At 35.6% G+C, this 25,601-nt stretch overlaps 1 protein-coding gene across 2 annotated transcripts; it reads left to right on the top strand.

Moving 5' to 3' along the window:
- Nucleotides 1-472: 472 nt before the first annotated feature.
- Nucleotides 473-25,601, top strand: LOC144962812 (uncharacterized). Of its 2 annotated transcripts, none has more exons than XM_078896087.1 (10): nucleotides 473-535; nucleotides 5,143-5,243; nucleotides 5,420-5,487; nucleotides 7,311-8,001; nucleotides 13,350-13,510; nucleotides 14,380-14,555; nucleotides 20,467-20,741; nucleotides 21,248-21,466; nucleotides 22,826-22,934; nucleotides 23,914-25,601. In XM_078896087.1, the coding sequence occupies exons 2-10, from the start codon at nucleotides 5,183-5,185 to the stop codon at nucleotides 24,014-24,016; spliced, it is 1,863 nt and encodes a 620-aa protein (XP_078752213.1). In that variant the 5' UTR covers nucleotides 473-535; nucleotides 5,143-5,182; the 3' UTR covers nucleotides 24,017-25,601. The 2 variants fall into 2 exon arrangements, with proteins under 2 accessions (XP_078752213.1, XP_078752214.1); XM_078896088.1 differs by having other exon boundaries at nucleotides 531-569.

Raw genomic sequence — 25,601 nt, 5'->3', positions numbered from 1 at the left:
GTTAATTCAACAGAATCGTGAATGTTGCAAGTACCCGGGACAAAAGTTACATCGCCACCAGGGTTGCCAGTTTGGCATTTTAAATGCCAGATTCCAAAAATCTGGCATTTTTGAAAACCGTTTGGCATTAGAAAAATCATTTGGCATTTGGCATTTTCATTTGGCATTTTCTTTTCTTGTATATTATACTTCAAATGACACCTTTTCTCAACCGTGGTGTAGTGGTTTAGCACTCCACTTAGAAGTCAGTAGGTAAAAAATTACCCCAACAGGAAATTTAGTATAATTCAAAAAAAAAAAAAAAGAAAAGAAAAGAAAACACGCAAGCCACCAGGATATGATAGTAAATTGTCTATCAAAAGTGAGTAGTTTTCTTAGTGGGGATGGGAGTCAACAGACTTTGGCATTTTTTGGAGTGTTTTGGCATTTTTTGAGTCTTCCACTGGCATTTTGTTGAAAAATAATCTGGCAACCCTGATCGCCACTTCTTCACTTTCGTTGGGTGGAAAAAAGCTTATTGTTTACATGAGTTTTGGTTTGTATATTTGTATACGTTTGTTTTCAGATGAGTATGCCGTTCCTCAACAATTTTGATGAATTATTGACTGCTATGTTATTGTACTTGCTCTTAATTTATCTGAGTCATTATAACCGAAGAACTCAATGTCGACAAAGCCATTTAGAACTTACTAACTCTCCGACTCTAGACTATACTGGGTGGGGTTCCTGACCTCCCATGGTCAGGGGGGCACATACTGTGTCTTCTATCCCCTTATATCTGTTTCCAACATGCTTTCTTTCTTTGTCTTGGAATGAGATTTCTTGGTTTTGTCCTGACCCTGGCCGGAGTCCTAGCTGGGAGGGAAACAGTCAAATGCATAGTTATTGTTTTGGGAGATGATATTTTCTTCCTTGTTGTGCTTGACTTGTACTTGTAAATCAAAATCATCTCTCTGTTGTTATGTATTATTATATTTGTTATTTTGAATTTATAATGTAAGCATTTGAGTGTATTACTCTTTGTTGGATTTTGTGCTTGTACTTGTGTCCGGATGAGACTTACTTTTTTATGTGGTCTCAAACTAAGTACTTTGATAGTGTGCTCTTGGAATCTACATCTGATCCCAATTTGTTCCCAGTGTTCCCCTGTGTCTTACTTTTTCTTGGGTGCTTTATTTGTAATTCTAGAACTTTTTACTATCCGATTTTCTTCCTCTTTACTGGCGCTGATATAACCTAAATGTGTTGCAAGCGCCGTAAACCCCTTAAAATCAAAAACATATAGACTATAATTAACTTTCGTCTGCCCACTTCTTAGAGTCTTGTCTAGACCTAGTTTGTTGCCATTAATCCCAGACATGGGGATAATAGGATATGTTACTCCCAAACCCCATTTGGAATCTTCGATTTTAAAAATACATGATTAAATATCACTATAATTATAATAGAGCGACCACCGAAACCGAAGTGGCAATTCGGACAGTTCCGTCTCAGTCTGAATCTGAAGAAACTCAATTTCTGTGATTAATTATTAAAAAGGACACTGTCTGGCAATAACGATGGACGATTATACTCAGACATTTTTTAAAAACTCCGCTCTTTCAAACTTGTAAGCATTTATCCACATCCCAGAATATGGAAAGTTTAGTAATAATGCACATAGATAAGTAAAGTTAACCAACAATAAATCAATGAAATCTGTCGATGGATAATAGGTTACTATATATATACAATATGCGTCGACATTCATGTGGATGTCATGGCACCTGCAGCTATTAGCTCCCACTACTACATCCTTATTATCCTGGTTTTTCAATTTAGTCCACCAGACCGTACATTGGATCTCTGCCACCCATATACGAACCCCGCTAATGGGAAAGTATTTGGCACACCTGGCTTAACTCTAGTACCGCATTGGGGTCAACCAGAAATAACGACCGGTTCCCAGTACTTGCCTAGCAAGTTTGAATGACGTAGCTAACATATAGCGTCACTCGGGTTTGATCGTGTCATTTCTTACGTAAAAAACTAGCTTCATACTCAACCCAAACAGTTTAAATAAACTGTTTGCTGATTGGCTGAAACTAATAATATCAACCAATCAAACTTCGGCTTTTATTTCATAAAGAACACAATGAAATTTTTACTGAATCAAGGTCGGGTCTGTGTTACGTTTCTACAACTGATGCGCGTGTCACTTGGAAAAGGTGTGTTACATTTAAACGACCGTGGCGTAAGTGAGGTGGGAATGGTGTGTTACGTTTATACAGCGGTCGAGGATCGGGGTAAGCCTCAAACAGCACAGGGCCGCACTGTCTAACGTCACCGGGTGCCAATATGCGGTCTTCTGCAGACCTGGATGTAGAACCCAGCCTGTGCCTGCACCAGCGACCAGGCAGGATGCAATGGCCTAGGCCTTCCCAAACACGTAAAAGGTCAAAGCTCTGCACGTTTACGGGGTGGGGTTGTCTGGGTCCAATTACTCCTACCTGCTAGGAGGCTTGGTTCCCACTCTGGCTGCACTGTTGGTCTGAGTCACAGGCACCCTCACCCTCAAAGGAGGTGTCGAGTTCTCACACATTGGTCTGTCTCGTACATCTCCTACCTGCTAGGTTTTGCCAAGTACCCACGATTGAGCCTCGTACGCCTCTTTCCAGCAATGAGGTGCCGCATGCTTTCATTCCCTCGGGCCATTGATCCCCCAACCATGACCCTATCAGTGCTGCCATTTGGGACACATACTCTCTTCCCTCACAGAGAGCTCCATGGATGCTGCCACTATCCTCGCCTTGCAGATCGACAAACCGCTTTAGGTTGAGGCTATTTTTGACTGGGATAACAGAATGGAGGGGTGTCCGGCTAGCAGTGGCTAGCAAGACGTGGGTGTACAGTAAGTGCTGGCCATGAAGCGGCTTGTCAGACGAATGCCCAGGATAGAGACCCTATTCGGGCGCCAGTTGAATCACCATTCAGTTCGCGCTTACCAAGTCAGGCCGGGTTAGGCGCCTGAAATCAGCTGGCTGTCCAGGATAGTCTAGTGACGGTCAACTGGATAGTCTCTGCTGCTAGGTAAGAACTTAGCGCTCCCACCACTGTATATCACATCCGTCAAGGCGGTGATCCAATTAGGGGCGTGGTGTCATGGCCTTAAAAGGCTTGTCGGAATCGACGCTGTTTGTTCGAATCCTGGTTCCGTCACTTGTTTTTTTGGTCTTTTTTCTACTGAACGTTGCAAATGATAAATGCCCCATCCACCCCTTTTTTCTTTCTTTTAAATATTTTTCTCTCTCTCTTTTGGTTCCTTTCTATAGAATATTGCAATTGTCATAATCTCAAAATCCAATCTCCAATCTCAAAAAGTATATACTGAAAGAATAAATGATTAAAAAGTAAGCAAACAAAAAAATTCAGATGGCAATCAAATGGTCAGATCGACCATTTCAGATAGAAAAAAAAAAAAAAAAAACAATTTTAAGAAATTCATGCTCAGAAACGGAACAAGGCTAAACAAACAAGGAGAAAACAAGACTCGCTCAAAAACCAAAAAACAAAGAAAAAAATAATTAAAACAGAAGGAAAGGTTGTTTTTATTGGGGTTTTTTTTTTGGTTTTTTTATTTGTCAAATTTTAAATCTCTTTCTCTTAAACAGGTATGTGAATACATAGCTAGTGACTAGTTGCATTTTTTTTTCAAATGTGCAATGATAAATCATCATTAAATTTTCACTGTCAAACGTCTGAAGCTGCCAAAGTATTGACTCCCAAATATATAATATAATTATAATACAATTTAAAAAAAGACAAATGGAAGAAGACGCACTATTGTTCGTCAACAGTCAAAACCAAATAGCTATTCTACACCCAACTTCCATGTTCATCAACAGTCAAAACCTGACGGCTATTCTGCACCCAAACTTCATTCACCTCCACTTCAATGCATTAGATGCCATGGCCTGCATGCACCCAAACACTGCAAATTTAAATCATTGACATGTTTTCATTGCAACAAGTCAGGTCACATTGCAAAAGTCTGCTTATCCCCAAGTCATCAAAAACATCCCCTTTTGCTAAACCTGGTGCAAGTAACAACACTCAACAAAGAAATCGATACCAACTACACAACTATATTACAAACACCATTCCAGAGATGGAAGCACATCCTGAATCTACCATCAACGAGATGATGAAAAACAACTTTTCCCCGATTAGCGTGCATATGATCATCAACAATGTGCCAGTTGCTCTCCAACTTGATACAGGAGTCGCTCTTACCGTGATGACAAAGAATAATTTTAAGAATTGTGTTGTCGATGGACTAGCTGGCCTACAGCCCATTACCAAAAGTTTGCAAACCTGTACAGGAGGGACAGTTTTGATTCTTGGAGAAAGAGTGGTTACAGTAACTTATGATAATCATAAATTTAACCTACCATTGCTTGTTGTTGAAGGTCAAGGCCCACCCCTGTTTGGCAGTAATTGGCTAAATGAAATCAATTTGAATTGATATTCAATATTCACCACTCAAGTAAATGAAACAAAATCTACTTTGTCTATCAAGAAAGTTTTGGAAGAGAAATAAGATGCTTTTGGGGAACATCGTTTGTTAAATGACTGAAAAGTACAATTCAACCTTGAGCTCAAGGATTTGAATCCAAAATATTGTAAGGCCAGAACACCCCCCCCCCCCCCCCCCCCCCCCCCTATGCTTTGTGAAATACAATTGAGCATGAAATCAAGAGACATCATTAAGAAGGTTGAGAGCTCTGATTGGGCTACAACAATCGTTCCTGTTGCCAAAAAAGATGGCAGCGTGAGAAAATGCGGTGATCATAAAATAACTGTAAACACCACCCAGTGATTGAGTGAGAGGGTGATTTAGGTCAGCTATAATTTATTTTGTCATTGATAATAATGGTGTGAAGAGTGTAACAATTTATACTGTCTAATGATTCAAAAACAAGAGCAAACTCAGACTCTTTAGACCTCAACCTACTACAAAACATTAGTTAGTGTTAAGCCATCTTTAGTGTATGCGAGATTTGTATAGAACTCTTATTATCAAAAAGACATCAAATGTAAATATTTTCCATTATTAATCACAGATTTATGGCACTTTATCATATCTTTTTATTTTATCTCCAGACTATCAGCATAAATAACTTCAGAGGGAATACTTGCTAATATGAACTGGCTTTTTCTTCCCCTCATTTGCCATTTCTTTATTGGCAACTCATATGCCATCGGTAAGTTTGCAATAACCATGCACCTGTAAGGCCTATATTTGTAAAATGATAAAATGTGAATAAAAATTAATCATTTACTTCATGTATCATTATTTTAGATTTAAAAAATGACTAATTACTGCATGCAATTAATGTAAAGTTTTCAGAATTCATTTTATTTTTTGTTTATATTTCAGAGAATGATTCAACCCCATTCTCACATGTCATGGATTCATCAGAAATATCAACTACCCACAAATTTCAGGTAATTGTTTTAACTGTGGTTTAGACTTGTGTACTACATTACCAGCATTTACATTCACCTCCATCCGAGTCTGAAATGTGTTACAGATAATGTTACTTATGAATGCAATTTTGGTAATGCAGATTACATGGCTTTACAAGTGTCAAAGAATGGGAAAGGGAAATTCAGATGACCATACTGCAGGCTTGATGTTTCATAATGCTTTCTTAGCTGCATTTCATTATTCCTTTAGCATATTCTACAAGGGCTAGTCCACATAAAAACGGAAAATGGCCATATCTTTTAAACCATTTAAGATATTTTTAGCCGTTGAATGCCAAAATGGAAGTGCATTCAAATTGCAATTTCCCCATGGTGCACCAATATTGTCATTCATATTGAACACAAATGATGTCATTGCAAAAATGGCCATTCACTGAAAATGGTCAAAAGGAGAAATTAGAAGTGTCATTCGATTTCTACAGGCACAAGGGTCTAAAGCCATCTGAAATTTATGGTTAAATTCAAGCAGTTTATGGTCAATATGTTTTAGAGAGATCACAAGTTTGAATTGTTTTAGGCTGGATACACAGATATAAAAGATAAGCCGTGCCATGGACCATGTGTTTCGTCTAAGACAAAGGAGAATGTTGATAGATTGATGAGCTGATTCAAGGGGTCAGGAGGCTGATAATTAGAGAAATTGCTGAAATTGTGGGCACATCTGCTTGATGTCCTTGAGCCAAGACAAATGCCACGAGACACTGCAAAACTTTTGACAAATTCAGAGAGGCTTTGTGTTGAAAAAGATCAGGGCAACTGATCCTTGGCATGATTTTGCGACATGGCAACACCCCCCCCCCCCCCTTGTGCTAATGTCTTCAATGGTATCCAGATACATGGATGGGAAGTTTTACCTCACCCCTCTCACAGTTTAGACTTAGCACCATCTTTACTGACCGGTGAAGTACTTCTGGCAGGGGCTCGATTCACCAATGTTGATGAGTTTGTGAGGGATAGGGGAGGGGCTGTGTGATACTAATGGCAGTCGCTTGGTGGAGATTTCTTCAAGCAGGGAGTCTTTTCCCTGGTCTCATCCTGGGAGAAATGAATCAATTGCAACGGTGATTACGTTGAAAAATAAAGCAGTGATCAAGTTAATCTGTGTTTTTAAAAAATTTGAATCAACCCAAAAATGTTGAATCCATTGCCATTTTCATTTTCCATTTTTTCATCACACCCTCATATTATTGGCTTTTGTCTCGCGTTTGGTGTTGCTGTTGTGGCTGATCTGGGATAAGTGATTGCAAGTTGGTTGTTATGAATTTTGTTTATGGTTATGACCTTGTACTTGAGTTTCTAAAAAAAAAAATCTCCCATTTTATGTCTGGCAACTCTCTAATTGAATCATTTTGAGGGTCTTTTTGATAATAAGAATGCTATACAAATCTTGCATGAACTTAAGATGGCTTAACACAAACAAGTGTTTTGTAGTAGGTTGAGGTCTACAAATCTAGCTAGTGTTTCATTTAAAGTTTAAGTTTGAGGGAGCAATGGTGTACAAACAGTAACTATTTTCTTCTCATGTGTGAATTGTCCATTTTGAGACGTATATCATTTGGTCATATACACTTTTTTTCTTTCTTTTAATATACAGGATGAGATATAAAAATTACCAGAATTATATAATCACTCTGTTTTATACTATTTATCTTAAAAATTTTTCCTTGTAGTACACCAATTGTTTTGATGAAGAAAAATAAATTGGTCTATTTTTTTTTTCCTTTTTTCCTTGTGATAAATTATTATTATTATTCCCTTTCTCCCTCTCCACTAATTTTCAGCAATCTTCTGGTAATGCAGCTGCCATGACTACAATTTATGCAACTATCACTACAACGGTCAATGCAACTGCTACTACAAGCATATCAAATATGTTCTCTGAAATTTCTGCCAACAAAGATTTGACAGGGACCCTTTTACCATCATCACCATCAGCAGCATCTGTATCCTCATCAATATCCAAAGAGTCTTCTGTTATAACTGAAAGAAGCTCTCCTAATACTCAGTCTTTGATCTCTTCCTCTTCACCATCTTCAACCTCATCTTCTTTAAACATAACTCCTAGTTTTACTCATGTATCATCTGGTTCTTCTACCATAATTGCAACTGAAGAAATCACGTCAAGTTCTGATGTCGTAGATATCTCTCCCAGCACCTCTATGCCTTCATTAATCAATTCACCTTCATCCCAGACAAATTACTCCTCACCTCCTGGTAGTGCTTCCTCGGATCTACCAAGTATCCTTCCCTCAAGTTCTCCTACAACCCATTCTGTTATTTCCACATCCTCAGTCAAACCCACTTCTTCCCTCCAACCAACTCCTGTTACAACAAATCCAACCAATCCCACATCTTCTTCAACTCCCACCACCACATCCTCCACCAGGCCTCCCACGAGCCATACAATCAAGCTTTCTGAAACAAATATTTTATTGGTCAAGGAACAGGACGACATGTTTGTGGAATTTTCGGGTATGTGATTTTTAAAAATAACTAATTATTTACAATTGAAGTGAGTGAATTTAACGATGCCAAGTTTCTATAATCAATACAAACACCCTGGATTTGGTAGACACAGCCGTTTATTACACTAGAAATCTTTCACTTTAGTTTACTACCGCCTCACCCCCAATGGGAACGACCCACCGTCGATGACGGGGAGACCACCGTGTGGTTACATCATAACAGATGTCCAGAACGTGAAAACTGGCCTATATTTATCCCTGCAGGTAGAATGCACCGCTTGGATTTCATTGTCAGTCAGGCTATAGGACATATTTCGTAAAATCGACATTTTTACACTGCAATTGCTGACCATACACTTCTTCCAGATTTTTCTATTTTATATGGATATAACGGCCACATTTTCATCTTTAAGACGCAATTATTTTCATTGATATCAAGAAATGGTGAGTATACTTTATTCTCTCTTGAAAAATGTATATTTTTCTATTTAAAATTAACCTAAAAAATATTTTTAATTGTTTAAAAAATTCAAATTGATGTTATCTGAGTTTTGTTGTCCTAACACATGGTAGTAAATATAAGAGTAATAATCTACTTTTAATATAGTATTTATTTCAATGATTTGTAATGACCGGTTTTTGCACAATGAATGTGTAAACACATCTTGTCTAATTCTTTGTTGGCTAACAAAATAGTCCCGTATTCAGGCAAACTCCTGAGACATAAGAACACGAATCCAATTGTGATGATAACGTTGTTATTGTTGTTGCTTTATGGTGATGATGATGATGATGATGATGATCACGATGACGATGATGATGATGATGATGATGATGATGATGATGATGATGATGATGATAGCGCAGTTATAGTAGTAATCATAGTAGTAGTAGTAGTAGTAGTAGTAGTAGTAGTAGTAGTAGTAATAGTAGTAGTAGTAGTAGTAGTAGTAGTAGTAGTAGTAGTAGTAGTAGTAGTAGTAGTAGTAGTAGTAGTAGTAGTAGCAGTAGTAGTAGTAGTACACTAACACACTCAGAGAGAGAGAGAGAGAGAGAGGGCGGGGGGGGGGGGGGGGGGGGGAAGCGTGTGTGTGTGTGTGTAAAACTCGTGTATGCACATTTTTAGCATGGAACGATTTTTATTGCTTGTTCAGTCAAGTTCTCATGATTTCTCTGTGAAAATTGAACTTTAAACCTATAACTTTCACACCAATTTGCCATTCCGTCTTCACGATTCGCACCTTCCCTCGATATTCTTCTACATCGCCCGTTGATACAGTCAACGGGCATGAGAAAAGAGGGTAGATAGATATATTATAACATCAAAAAGCGATGTGATCAAAGGTGGCGGATGATTGTGTAACATCAAAAGCCCGGTGGACTGCACTACAAGGCCGAAGTTTCGAGGGGATATGTGATTTGAGTGGGAGGGGCTTATTTGACATTGCCGATGACCGACTGGTGGACGATTGAAATTATAATTGTCCTTTTTCAGCAGCCAATTGGAAATGGGTAATTGTAAACATCTGATTGGCGCTTCATGGATAGAAATCAGTTTGGAGGTCATGGGATGAATTTGCTGGAGAGATGGAGTAAATTTGAAATGAATTGAACGTAATTTGGGGCGTTGTCTGGGTGTCAAATAAGACTCTCACAGACCGGTGATAAATCCTTTTTTTTTTTGGCCGCAAATGCTACAGTAAACTTCTTTCTCTATCTTATTTTTGCTAAAAATATTTCAGAGTGGGTATATAGGCGGATTCCATTTTGAATAACAGGCATTTAGAACTATATTTTAAAGGAAAATTATTACGTTATTATTATTATTAGCAGGCATCTAGGCGATCACTATCGTATTATTACTAACAATCAATAATATTATTATAACTCTTATAATTACAATTATTATTATTATTATTATCATCATCATCATCGTCAATATCAATAATAACTAATGATTTTTTTCTTTACTCAGATGAATGGTCATACTGAAAACAAGCATTGCAAATGGACTCTGCCGAATAAGCTGTGAAAGGGCTCAAATGAGATATGTGGACAAAAAACATTTCATGCAAACTGCTCCAGAATTAGCAAGTGAAGTTCCACCAGTGAAAAAAAGAAAACAGAACGTTGGTTAATTAGAAGCTGTTTCTGTGAAATGTAACAATCAGCTGTTCCTTACAATAATCGTGAGGTTTTACGTATGTTAATAAAAAGTATTAATATATAAAATGTGTTAAGATCTCGATGTCTATACAAAGTTCAAAGGAATACTTATAACGTATCTTTACCTATGATTGTCAATTTTTTTAAAAATAACAGTTCACTTTGATTATCTGATCATTAATCCCCCCCCCCCCCCCTCCCATCTTTTTCAATGCATTTATCACGATTTTTTATTGTCAAAAAATGTATATTATTTATTTTTTACTATTATTATTATTACAGTGGTGATCAAGAGTAAGATAAATACACTGATATTATATGATTATTACTAGTATTAGTATTACATCGATATCACGTGTTTCAACTGATTCACAATGATCATTTCTGTTATCCACGATGCTTTGGTTGATCAATAAGCAGACCATTTTCAACAAATTTCCATTTTAAATAGTATTAGCTATCTGGTAGGCGTCCTTTTTTTGTCGCAGCACTGGAGAGAGAGAGAGAGAGAGAGAGAGAGAGAGAGAGAGAGAGAGAGAGAGAGAGAGTATGTGTGTGTGTGTTGGTGTACATAAAACTAATTTATGCAACGTTTTACCACGAAACAATTTTCATTTTACCACCTCAGTTTAATCTTTCATCAGTTCTCTCTGACAATTGAACTTTGAACCTATAACTTTAACACAGCTACGTCATTCCATCTTCACGATTCGCACCTCATTGCAATATTCTTTTATGTTGACTCGTGGTACAGTCAACGGGTTTGAGAGAAGATAGATATTGAGTGACATCATCAAAAGCGATGTGATCAAAGCTGGCGGATGGTTGTGTAACATCAATGACCAGTGACTGGTCTACAAGGCCTATCATATTCGTGGGTATGTGTGATTTGAGTAGGAGGAGCTTTCTTGACTTTGCTGATGACCGACTGGTGGATAATTGAAATTAGAAATGTCCTTTTTCAGCAGCCAATTGGAAATGGGCAATTGTAAAAGGCTGATTGGACGCTCATGGAAAGAAAGCAGTTTGAGGGACATGGAAGGAAATTGCAGGAGAGCGTGGAGTGGGGAGGAGTAAATTATATTGAATGAATTGATAGTAATTTGGGGCGTTGGGAAGTTAAATAAAACTCTCGGAAACAGGTGATGAGTCAATTCTTCGGTCACAAATGATTCAGTAAAATTCTTTATTCTTTCTTTCTTTCTTTTTTTTTTATTCCTTTCTGTCAGAGTGGACATATAAAGGCGAATTCCAATTTTTTTTTTAAACGGGCATTTAGAATGATATTTTAAAGAGAAATTATTGCGTTTACCAAAATTAGCAGGCATTTAGGTGATAGCCACTATATTATTTTCATGAAAATGATCATTATTATTATTATTATTATTATTATTATTATTATTATTATTATTATTATTTATTATTATTATAGTTTAGATCTATACAAACTCAAAGGAATGCATATAACATATCTTTTCCTAAGAATTGTCAATTGCCATTACTAAAACCAGTTCGTTTTGATCATTTGATCAACAAACCCCTACAATTCGGTGATTACGCATTTTTTAAATTGCTGTCAAAAAAGGATATGGCTGTACAGGTGAGCGGATATCTCAACAATGCTTCATTACAAAACGACTTTGATTATATATTTTTACTCTGTGAATATTGATGATTATTGCAGTATTTCTCATTTATTTTGTATAAACTCAGATAACTATGTAATGTTTGATTATATCGTTTGAAGTAATTAAAATTTCGGACCCATTTTTATTGTTATTTCCTATAAAATCTAATCCCAAATGATCTACTAAAATTATATCAAATAAAAGTATGTAAATCACTAGCCATGACTCTAAAATATCTTATTGCAACATCTAATAGCATCTTTACTACACCACTTTGAACTTGAGAAAAAAGTCATCAAAATAGGAAAAGTTGCTCAGTCGCCCTTTCAGCACAGGCCGTGACTCGTCATCTGTTATGAACTAGCGTCCGGCAAAATTTACCTGTCGAACTAAAGTGAAAGCAGTAAACGGCTGTGTAGATAGGGGGGGGGGGGGGCTAAAGTAAGAACGTTCCTTGATAGTTGAATGAATGTTTTGTTTTCCTACTAATTACTGCTTTGACTTTGACAGTAAGATTTTAATCACAATGATAATACTAATAATGATTAACTCATTTAAACAGATCTAGACAGATTGTCATTTATTCAATTAGGATTTTTGTGTTGTTGTTATTGACTCTAATCTCAAATCTTTTGAGCTTGGTTGGATGGGAGCATCACCCTTGAATCATATACCTATGATTATGATGTTCGCATGGGTGTACGATCCAATAGTGATGTCGTTTCTTCTTCTCTTTACTAGCCTATCCTGCTTCTTTGGTTTGTGATTGTATTTTTGACAGGGGATATTTTTTTTTCTGTAAATCTTCTGCCTGTTTGTTCTTGGTTATTTATAATTTAGCTTATGATATCTTTAGGTTATGATTTTGATTTACATTTGTACTATTTTTGTTAGATTGCTTGTTTTTTTTGTTTCAGCGGTCTCTCATATAACCTCAATTGTGTTGGAAGAGACTTAAAGCAACAAACAAACAAAAAATCTTTGGTCCAATGTCATGTAGTAGAATGTGGGCACCTTTTTCAGAAGCTCTTTTGTACTATAGATCATTTTCATTGTTTTGGGGTTTGAAGAGAGATTATTTGTGAGGACTTAAAGCTTGCTGTAGTTAAAATGTAAGCGACACGTTGTTTCATACATGTGGGTACATATTCAGTATACAGGAAATTGTTGAGGGATGATCTATTTAGGTTTTGGTCAAGAGGGGCATGTTGTGTTTTGAGGTGGAAAATTAAAGTTTGGTCTTTTCTTTGTTGGTTTTTAAGTTGATACATACATTGTAGAGAAAATGAATGGCACATATTAATTCTTAAAAGAAGGAGAAAAACAAACCTTTGATTTTAATGTCAACATTTGAAATATTATGTACATTTTTATACTTTGAATACTTATATGTTGCTTTTTTACAGTGTGAGACAAGTAGTCATAAAATTTAACATGAACAGTCGAGATATTATTGGCATACTTTTATATATGATACCGAACATAAATGTTACCTACTTCAATTATGGCATTTTAAAGAAATTTCACTAAACTCTAATCAATCGACACTTTTATCCCAAAGGTGCTGATAATGAAAATCTGGATGGACTTTACCTGACAATCAGAGACGCCAATATAAATGATGATTCAGCTGGGGTGTTGCAGTCCTTGAAGCTGACAGGAAGTCTGAATTCTCAAGGGATGTTGGTAGTTGATAAGAAACAAAATTTGAATTTGAAAAATGTGAGATATTGCAATTTTGATCCTCTTTAAATGATTTTTCTCTCCTGTTGAAAAAGCAAATTCGTCATCTGATTAATTGACTGATTAATTTTATCCATACTCAGGTGGTTTTGTTTATTCTGGGTATTGGCATGAGACCTTTATTTTTTAAAATCATTTTCGTAGGTGTAAAAGAGCAATATAGTAGTTTTTGACACAAATATTTGAAGTGCTTTGCTACATATAAAACCCATGATTGAAATCTTGTACTTTTTATTAATTTTATGTACAGTGAAACCTCACTGTGCTGCTCCACCTTCTCTCCTGTTACACTGTCAATCTAGTTCTTTGCCAAGCTAATGAAGAGCATAAACTGTATTTAAGTCATGTCTATTCTGCTCATTATACCACCAGCTTGATATACAGTAAACAGCCAAGTTTACTGACATCCCAAAAATGGTTGTATAGCAATGTTTTATATGTTCCTTAAAAGTCATTTGAAATAAAATTAAAAAGTCATGTACAAAAATCAATATATCAGCTTCAAAACAGGACAAAATACTAAACATGGAACGTTTTGGACTCAAAATGCTCTTCAGCCAATAACAAAAAACAGGCAAAACGTAATACATGATAAATCAAGATAGATGGCAAAAAAAAAATTCTTTACTTAATTATTATAGTACTCGATTCTTTGACATTTGCAATTTGGATAATTGATTCATATATTTTGTTATGTATTTTTGTTTGTTTGATGTTTTTTTTTGGTCATAGTTTTGCATTGATTTCAGATGTTTAAGAAGCTTTTGTGAAATGAGCTCTCAAAAAGTAGCAGTTTATGATTCATCATTCTAAAAATATCTGATATATTTTTAAAAATTTTCTTTCAGGTAAACTTTTCCTCAGTGGTAATAGCTTTATACACTGATAAGTTGCACTCCTTGAATATTACACAAGACTCACTGCTTGAGAGCCTTGTTTTGAGTGTCGATCCTGACCTCATTGCATCTGAGGTCGCTGAAGTATATCAGCCTGGAACGGGCGATCATATATATGTCAACTCAAGGTGATACCATTTATAACTTTGGCTTCTATTCAATTAATGATTCTTCAAATTGGATCATGCATATTTCTCTTTCCCATCAATATTTATCAAGATAGTATTTTTCTTTTAAACTTTTTACATGATGGAGTCTTCTTTTCCAAGCACATTCTAGATGTAAATTAAAAAATAATTGAGTCATTTGTGTTATCATATTATCCTGTGAGAGGCCTCTACAGATTCAAATCCTAAACAATTATCGGTTTCTATGGCAAAACAATTTTTAAAAATTGCTGTATTGTTCCATTCATCTTTATTATCATTATCATCAAGGTCATTATTTTTGTTATTTTTGTCGTAAATTTTGTTATCAGAGATGTCTGCAGTTGGGTACCATTCTCAATTTTCCACACTCATGGTGATCTGCATCAAGCAGTAATTCGCAGTCTGCAGGTGACTTGTATTCTGTGTGCTGAATCGATTGCGTTCTGTGTGAGAAAAGGCGATATTTCTTCTCATTGCTATCCATGGGCAACTTTTTAATTGAAAGAAATAGTAAATCCAAAATTTAAATTCTAGGATTAACGAATAACAAAATTTGGGCTTTAACTGAGCCTTAGAGCATATTTTCTAGTTTCATTTAGTTACTGTTTTGTATTCTGTGGTGGATGCGTAGACTCTTGTTTTTTCTGGATTATTTTGTGGATTACAACTCTTTATGTGAATGGTGAAAGGGGGGGGGGGGGGGGGGGGGGGAGTGAATTATTGCCAACCGCCCATATTTCGTCAGGACAGTCCCGGTTCTTTATTTTGAGATTAAAAATAAAAAATCACAAAATTAAAAAAATAAAAGTAAAAAATGATGTCAGAAGACATCCAGTTGAAATTCGACTACAAAAGGTCTGCTGTCTACTGATACTGATAGAAGTGTAGCAGGTATTATTATTATTATTATTATATTATTATTATTATTATTATTATTATTATTATTATTATTATTATTATTATTATTATTATTATTATTATTATTATTATTATTATCACAGGCCACATCTTGCTATGTATTAATATTGAGCTTTTATATAGGGCAATATCCACTAAACATGCTCAAAGCGCTTTACAGGAGTCCCTGGCCAACAGCAACACAACATTAAGGATGGGACATGACGCCTGTTAGGTGATTTTACAAATTTCTTAGAGACAACACTGTTAGCCGTCAGGTACTCATTTTACACCCGAGTACAGTTAGAGAATGTGAGTAAACAGCCTTTTCCAAGGACTCAACTGTGCGCTGAGTGAGGCTCGAACCCAGGATCTTCTGATCCAAAAGCAAGTGTGATACCACTAGACCACATAGCTACACTTAATGGAACAATGTATTGGGTGGGGAGGGAAAATGATGAACAGAAAAGGGGATGGGGAGGAGTGGGAGACTACAAAAGGCTGACTTGCGATCAAAGTCAAAGGAGGAGATAGGAGTGGCAGCCAATGAACTGTTGTCTAGTGGTCAAAGGGAAGAGGGAGGAATGACAGTCGACTGAGTCAGGTTCGCTCTCGAGATAGCCTACACGATCAAAGATGAAACTGCTGGAACATGGTTAGAGGAATGGGAAAGTGTAGGGGGAGTAGAAATACAACAAAGTGCGATGTCTGGGGGAATCAGGGCACCAGCGCAAACCGCTATTTTTTCTTTTTTTTCTTTTCACTGTCTTTTCTTATCTTCATCTTCATCATTAATAATCATTATCACTGTCACCATTACTGCAACCACCAATACCACCACAATCACTACCACCACTTTTGCAACCACGACCACATCATTATCACCAACACCACATCATCACCACCATCACTACAACTACCATCATATCTTCATCATCATCACTGCCACCACTCCTACAACACAACCGCATCATCACTACCACCACTACTACAACCACCATCGCATCATCATCATCATCATCACTACTACAACTACCACCACATCATCAATGCTACCACCACTAGTACAACACCACCACCACCACATCATCATTATTATCATCATCGTCATCATCAACATCATCACTACTGCCACAACTACAACCACTACCACATCATCATCATCTTCATCAATACCCCCACTATTACAACCACCACCACTACCTCATCATCATCATCATCATCATCATCATCACCATCATCATAACTACCACCACTACCTCAACCATCTCAACCACCACCACATCATATTCACAACCACACCACTAACACAATCACTACATCATCATCACTACTACCTTTACACCATTAACCACCACTGCATCATCATCACTACTGCCACTACTACAACCACTACCACCACATCATCATTGCTCCCACAACTACTGAAACTATCACATTTGCGTCATCATCATAACTCTTTTACCACACCAGCCACTTTACTGTTTATAAGACATCTGAAATCCTTTTTAAAATTTGATAGTACAGTCCATTCCGGATAATCGCAACACCTTGGGATCAGCAAAAATGTTGCGATTAACCGAAGTTGCAATTAACTGAAGTTGAGTGTCCTTTCCGGAATTTCAACATTTTACACATATATATGCTAAACTCAAACAAGTTTTTGTAAACAAAGCTCTTAGTCGACCACAGACATAGCAATTTGATTGAAATAAAAACAATATGGCATTCCTGTATAGATTTTGAAAAGCAAAAGAAGCTTTGGTACAAGTTGACATGATTGGATTAACTCTTTTGTTCTCAACATTTGTAGGGGTCAGAGAGATTAGCCGTAAATAAGCTCTTACCAAACTCATTTGTCACAATGCACAGTTGTCAATCCCAAAGCAAAGGATATCGCTTAGTCTTTTTTTTACAACTGTCATTGTCTAACTGTTCTAAAACCTATGCCCAGCCCCCTCGCCTCCTATTTAATGGCCACAGGTGACATCACAAACCCATACTGCAAAGCCCCGCCCTCGTTTGTCTCAAATAGAATGGTGACATACTACTGTAACATTAACTCACTCAACCCTAACACCTAATATATCCGTTGTTTACCCGGGTTACTTTTACTCCATGCCTATTCATTACATTTTTCTGACAAATTATAGGCGTTGTAACAAAGCTAATGTTTTTAATTTTTGCATGTTAATGGTGGTTGAATAAAAATATCTATGCACATGCTTATTTTTAATGCATTTTTTCCAATTTTGAAAAGTAGCAAAAATCTCTAGGATTGAGTGAGTTAAATCCCGCTCACTCTCGACTTTTCAATCTGTCACGATTTCTTCCATGATGAAATTTAATCATGATATTTTGTTTCAGTGATTTCTTGAATTTAACACTTTTTTTTTAGGGCGAAAATTTGTTGCGATTAACCAAAAGTTGCAATTAACTGAGTTGTGATTATCCGGAGTGGACTGTATTTTCTCCGTTTGTGGAGATTACTGGTCAGGATATAGGTCTTGAAGCTTTTTTCTGCCAAAGTTGTGGGAACCCTGCGTATTATTCAGTGACATCACTTTATCATTCCCCCCTTCCCCCACTTGATTACCAGTCTTCGCACCCTGCATGCCCCAACTTCCATTTCTAATCATTCTTTTATGGTGTGAATTTCGAAAAAAGTTCAGGGGTTGCAACAATTTCACTCTTGTGTTATTGTTGCTGTTCTTGTTAATATGTAATCATTACTATTGTTAGTTTTGATTATAGTTGTCTTTGTCACCATTATTTTGTGGTCACTATTACCAGTAAATTAGTGAAAGTGGTGTAAATAAAATTACAGTGCAATCTTCATAAAGCCAACACAGCTAGACCAGAAAGATTTGTTGACTTTTAAGCAAGGTTTATCAATGGATCACTCTTAGATAAAGAATGGAAAATTCTGGACCAAAAAGAAGTTTTGGCTGTAAGCAGATGTTAACATTAAGCGTTTTCACTTTCTTTGGATTCCACAATTTTTTGTCCATATCATAGTTTGCAAATATATCTAGATGCAAAATTCTAAGTTTGCGTTTGTAATAGTCCATGGTTCATAGTTGTTAAAAAAATTATAGTATTTAACACTCAGTGATTTTAGTTATCAATTTTTTTTTCTGTAATTTTGATTCCATACAGGCCTGTAAATCTTCCGTCTATTGTCGGATTTCCGACAGTACGATTTTAATCTATAAGTGCTAAAAAAAATAAAAAATAAAAGATAATAGTAAAAATAAAATTCGTAACGCCAAAGAACAGAACCAATAAAAAAGAAAATAAAAGACTTTTATTTCGTTCCTGGAAAAAATTAGATTTTATTTCGTTTCAAATGCCGATTTAAAAAAACAAAACAAAAAACTTTTTATTTGTCGCATCAAAGACAAAACATGCCGTCTGTCAGTTAGCTATAATATTATCATGCCACCTACACATTCCGCTAGACGTTTATGTATTCACTGCTTGGCTACTGTGCCACAGCCAGCGAGAGAGAGGTCGCGAAGTTCGTGCGAGTCGTCTTCACACACACGCACCTAGTCAGTAAATAACGCACACACAGAGGTGTGTCGAACCGGACTGGAAGGTTTCTCTCTATTTTGCTACCGACACACATGCATATCTCTGGTTCTTATTTCTCAGTCTCTATATTTCTTTGGTTCCGTCCCAATGTGAGACGGAAAAAAAAAAATGCGAAATAATTATTTTTCTTCGAAAGCTCTCACACCACCGCACCACCTCCTCTTCTTCTTCTTCTTCTTCTTCTTCTTCTTCTTCTTCTTCTTCTTCTTCTTCTTCTTCTTCTTCTTCTTCTTCTCGTCGTCGTCGTCGTTCGTCTTTTCTTCTTCTTTTCTTCTTCTTCTTCTTCTTCTCTTCTTCTTCTTCTTCTTCTTCTTCTTCTTCTTCTTCTTCTTCTTCTTCTTCTTCTTCTTCTTCTTCTTCTTCTTCTTCTTCTTCTTCTTCTTCTTCTTCTTCTTCTTCTTCTTCTTCTTCTTCTTCTTCTTCTTCTTCTTCTTCTTTTCTTCTTCTTCTTCTTTCTTTCTTTCTTCTTTTCTTCTATAAGAATTAATCCAATTAAACGAAAGAATCAGCGTAAACAATTAACACAAACAGGAGCGAAGATACGCAGCTTCCCGTGTCAAGCACTAGACGTCTAGATACACATCTTTCAAAAGGGTAGGAATTGTTCTCTTCCTTTCATTTCACAACTAACTCAGACCTGGGACCTCAAATAATTGGGATATTTTTTTTTTGATACCATAAAATAAGGACCTCGTTATAAATAAGTATGGGAAAGTGACATGATTTGACTAGTCAATTGACGTGTCATATCTGTGTTGTGTCCATATTTTTGTCCTGTTGTGTCTATTTTCGCGTGTTCAAAAAGTTCAGACAATTTTTTCACCAACCATTTACAGGCCTGTCCATAGTTCCATGTTATATTGATGTTTGTTTATTATTGTAGGTGTGTCAAATGCCATCCAATGAAGTTCAAAGTATATTAACCCATTTGTTTAAATTCTTATAATTTGCCAAGTTAAGAATTAAGGAATATGGATGTAATGCTAAATTTGCGACTATGTGGTCTAGTGGTATGACACCCGCTTTCGGATCGGAAGGTCCTGGGTTCGAGCCTCGCGCTTGGCGCATAGTTGAGTCCTTGGAAAAGGCTCTTAACTCACATTCTCTCACCGTAATCAGGTGTAAAATGAGTACCTGGCCGTTAACAGCGTTGTCTTTGTCCGAAAAATTGTAATATCGCCTAACAGGCGTTATGTCCCGTCCTACATGTTAAATGTTGCTGTTGACCGGGGACCCCTTGTAAAGCTCTTTGAGCACGTTTAGTGGATATTGCGCTATATAAAAGCTCAATTAAAACAAAATAATTTTTTAAAAATTATTGACTACATCATCTTGCTCTTTTAACATTACTGACTGAGGGTTTAATTCTAGATTTATTTTTTAAAATCGTCTACAGCATGTTGGGTGTGACATCAGATATTTCTATGTCTTTGTGCAATGAAAGCCAAGCTAATGGTGGCTTTGTTTTAATGAAAGCATCAAAAAATCAACCAAATGTTTGTGCCTTGAAAGTGCAGCATTTATTTCAAATGAAACTCACCCTGCATGTTGGAAAAAAGAATTGCCTCTCCTCGCATTTTCCAAATCATTTTGAGAGTAAGCTGTCCAAGGAGCTTGTCACTGTGGTGAATGGACATCAGCAATGTGGGCTCACCATCACCAATATAGAAGGTATAACATTCACTTAAAATAATCACAAGTAGTGAAATAATTTTGTGCCATTACTTCAATATTTTTAGCTGATGTTCAGCTAGAAAGTCTAGTGGTATGACACTGCCTTCAGGCCATAAGGTCCAGAGTTCAAATCCTGCTCTGAGCGGCGTATAGTTGAGTTAATGAAAAAGGCTCTTAACTCACATTCCCTCCCTATACTTGGGTGTAAAATGAATACCTTTTGTGTAACAGGCGTTGTGTCTCATCCTACATGTTAAGTGTTGTTGTTGGCTAGGGGCCCCTTTTAAAGTGCTGTGAGCACATTTAGTGGATATTACCCTATATAAATGCTCAAATTTTTAAAAAACTAAAAAATTCATTAAAACAAATATCTCATTGAAAGCATGGTATCCAACAGTTGGATTATTGATTTTGTTTCTATTCAAATGTTTTATGTAAAAAATTGAATGACTTGTAACTTGTCAAAATTCAAACTTTTAATGTTTATCTATTATTATATTCAGATATGACCAATCAAGCACGCTGCATTGACGGAGACAAAGTGGTGGCTGTCAACTTCAATGTGAAGTCAGCATTTGATGAACAAGTTTTATGTATCAAGGTTGGATATGAGAGCCTAACTGCCCAAAAAAGTAGCATACATATTGATGGCCATTTGTATTCGGTGTCAAACTGCTTAGATCAATGTTTCCCATATGTCAATCCATCGTCAGATAATGATGGTAAGTATGTGTAAACCCTACTCTTATGTCATTAAAAAAATTATTTAAAAAAAATTTGAAATGCTTTATACATCAATTTATTTCTAGCAACTCACCTGGTTTTCATCCACTTTTAAGGTGTACTTTTTACCCCTAAATACCCCCCAAAAAATTTTAGATTATTTTCCTTACAACTTGGCCTTCATTATTTTGTCTGACCTTTCATTATATCCCCAACACACTCTTCTCCTTGACTGGTTCTCTAAGTCTTTCATGAGTTCAATGGACTGTTTTGTAAGTAAAATTCCTGACAACGGTTCATCTCTGTCATCATTTTCTTCATCATCATCAACATCAATATTATCCTCATCCAGTTTGTTTAGATATCGTTATTGCCATTATTATTGATGTAATTTACTACTACTACTACTACTACTACTACTACTACTACTACTACTACGACTACTACTACTACTACTACTACTACTACTACTACTACTACTACTACTACTACTACTACTACTACTACTACTACTACCACTACTACTATTACTACTACTACTACTATTACTACTACTACTACTACTACTACTACTACTACTACTACTACTACTACTACTACTACTACTACTACTACACTACTACTACTACTACCTACACACTACTACTTACTACACTACTACTATACTACTACTACTACTACTACTACTACTACTACTACTACTACTACTACTACTACTCTACTACTACTACTACTATTACTACTACTACTACTACTACTACTACTACTACTACTACTACTACTATTACTACTGTGAAAAATAGGGTGTGGAGAAGTGCCAGATGAAAACAGAGAATAAAAACTCACGAGGTCAGTGCCAAATCCTCTGTCTGACCCGGAAGAGAGGACAGCAAGCAGTTTCACAACCAACTGGGCTATCCAGCTACACAAAAATATAGCTTTTAAACTTAGTACCAATCGTGCGCTTCTCTCTCTTTACTTCCGTGAGGACCACAACAAGATTGGCTAATAGATCCCACGTACTCACTATAATTGGTGAGCAAATTAAGCTATCCATCATCCTCTGTATAAAACAAGCTATGGTAACATATAGGGCACATATACCCTATTTTTCTCATCATTATTGATACAAGGGCCAGCTCCACACTTTCTGAATTTGATTCAATCCAATATCGGAGTTATTCCATTACTACTACTACTACTACTACTACTACTACTACTACTACTACTACTACTACTACTACTACTACTACTACTCTACTATTACTATTACTACAACTAATACTGCAGCTATTACTATTGCTAGTACTGCTATTATTTTTGTTATTTTATCTTCTTTTTTTGTTACATATTGTCAGATAATAAGATTAAAGTCACAGTAGCCGTTGTCATATCCTGCATTGGAATCTTCCTTGTGATTTTAATGGCTGTGATCATCTACATGAAAAGGAAGAAGAGAGGTTTATTGTAAGTAATTGTCACTTTCCCCTCATGTTTTATAACACTTTAGTTCCTCCAGAATTCATTAGATTCGGATTAAAAATTTTTTTTCAAGATCTGCTAACTATTTTTAAAACTTCAAATTTTTATAAAAATACTTTGAATTTAGGAATAGAAAATAAAAATTGATTTAATTAAGACTAACATTTTGAAATGTGGACTGTCAAAAACACGAATGTAGTATGAATAAATGTACAAATATATGGAATTAAAAAAAGAAATTAAACAAATAGTGCTATCATTTGTTTGAATTATTAAATATAATAATATATAATAATATTATATTTATTATCTCACCTTCTTTAAAAAATATTTTTTCGCCAACAAATTTGTTTCTGCCATTTTATGGCTTCCTCAGGGCGTCGAAACTTGTTCTTGTAGGTATTTTGTGCTCTTAATACTTAATATTGTGCTTATGGGAGTGTGTATATGTAGGTGTGTGCATGATGTGCAAAGAAGGGGGGGGGGGGGGGGGGTTGTGTGGTTTGGAGATTATAGTTGTTGGGGTTATTGAGGTGGGTAGCAGACTGATGATAGTAGTTTTTTTTCATGTGTGGCACATGTTAAATATTTCTTTTTTTTCTGAATAGTGTCGTCTTTTGTGGGTTCTTAACTATGTGAAATTTTTCCTCCAGACATAGATTGAATTAAAACAATTTTACTGAGTAGATTTTTTGCTTTGAGATGACGTCCCATGTGATGTTATTGCAGGTGTTGGAATCTTTTAACTTTTAGACGTGTTCGCTTACAGCTGTCGAATATGTAAATATTTTTGTGGGGTTTTTTTTGTTGGTTTTTGATACCTTCAGTGAATGAGTTATTTTATGCATTTTATGCATAAGGACTTGACCCTGGTCTTGACCATACCATTTGATGATTTATTAAATTTTACAGCTTAAAAAGTTATATATTTATATATATATATATATTTATTTTCCCTAAACAGGCAATTCCGTATGACTAGATTGGATGAAGATGATGATGATTTGGTGGGGGACATGGACGACTTTGTTGGCAACCAAGGAGCCACCTTCAGTAACTTCAGATGAATATCAAATTTGTTGAATTATACCTTGAAAAATACCTCTTTGGACTACGCACATTTGGCTCCTTCGGGCTTTTTGAAATTTTATGATTCAAAATTCATGATCAAATTTTTTACTTAAGATTTATGTATGTTTCTCTAAAATATCTCTCATAAGGGGGCAACTTCTCCTACAGTGTAATCATTTGGAAGTAGGGGGAAGAAGAATGTTTGCACATAATCTTATTTCAGTGATCTGTGTGTTTGATGTTTTAAAAATGAAATGTATTTGAAAGAAGTTAGTACAATTGTTTTGATTATCCCATATATTTTTTGACATTTCCTTTAAATCAAAGATATGATGTAACTTCATGTTGTTTTGTTTTTATTTTATTATTATTATTTTTTTTTGGTACTTTTCTATTGAATGATATTTAGTATTTATCACTTTTACAATTGTGAAATCGTCATTGGTATTCCTTTATCGAAGTTATGTTTAATAAGATTTAATAATTTTTTACATGTGGAAATTTGAAGACTGTTAACTCCTCCGTCTTTTTATATCATTTTAAACTAGAAATCTTCATATTTAATCGAAATGGAAAGTTTGCATTGACATTGTGCTGAATCCTGGCATCAGAAATGATTTGTAATAGATGTCATGATTGTTTGAATTGATATGCCTCATTGGTTTTCTGTTTGGTATCACGTATATTGCATGTTATTGATTTAAACAAAGTGCTCCTTTAAAAATAAAATGTAACTTACACCATCGTTTTTTTTATAAAGAAAATATTGTAGTTTATTTTAATTCCTCAGCATTGATTATGGAATAAGTGAATGTATTTCAATATTGTTTTCAACCAAATATTACAAAAGTTTTTTGTCTCTTGGGCTCTTGACCCTAGAAGTTGGAACCATTCCGTTTAAATAGACTTTAGTCTGTGATATTCTTTGTTGATGAAGTTGAATAACATTCCCAGATATAATGTTTATCTATCTATATTGCAATATTTTTGGAAAAGATATTTATCCAAAGATAATAACAAATCTTGAGACTTGCAGCCACGAAACATGCAAATTTTTACACACTAAATCTGAATCTACAGATTTTGATTAAAATTTCTTAAATTTTATTTATATTTTTAAAAAATGAATTGTGTATCACCAGGGAAAGTGTCTTCGAAAGGTTAATGTCTTATTTCTGTAGATCTTTTCTTGTATTTATATCCAGTCACAACGTATCTGCTTTTTATTTAAGTTTAAAGTTGGCTGGTCGAGAGTTGAATCCTTTTTTTGTGGTCAATTTCACTCTATGTAATCCCTCAGACCTCGGGGCTGGAGTTAATCCTGGTTTTGGTAGTGGTAGCAATTGCTTGCTACCCTCTGAAGAGGACACTAGTCTATCAGATTGTTCTTTGTATTAGAGACTCACCTATTCATTTATTACTGGGTTGACACTGGGGTAAAAAAACCCAACTCAACTGCACCCATGATCGATGATGGTCCCTTTGCTTGTGAGGCATATTGTTTACCTCTGAGGGACCCGTGTAAACATGCATATTATTATAGAATACTTTAAGTTTGGCTTTGTGAAAAGAAATATAAAA

Source organism: Berghia stephanieae, chromosome 1 (assembly GCF_034508935.2).
Source record: "Berghia stephanieae isolate SIO BIC M18660-M18661 chromosome 1, UCSD_Bste_1.3, whole genome shotgun sequence".
Lineage (NCBI taxonomy): Eukaryota > Metazoa > Mollusca > Gastropoda > Nudibranchia > Aeolidiidae > Berghia > Berghia stephanieae.
This window is presented reverse-complemented; position numbering and strand designations above follow the sequence as displayed.

Bases quoted from the DNA above. Each gene is read 5' to 3' on its own strand.
- LOC144962812 (XM_078896087.1), top strand. From the start codon at position 5,183: ATGAACTGGCTTTTTCTTCCCCTCATTTGCCATTTCTTTATTGGCAAC. The intron at 8,002-13,349 runs GTATGTGATTTT...TTTATCCCAAAG, and splicing joins CATGTTTGTGGAATTTTCGG to GTGCTGATAATGAAAATCTG. The intron at 20,742-21,247 runs GTATAACATTCA...TATTATATTCAG, and splicing joins CACCATCACCAATATAGAAG to ATATGACCAATCAAGCACGC.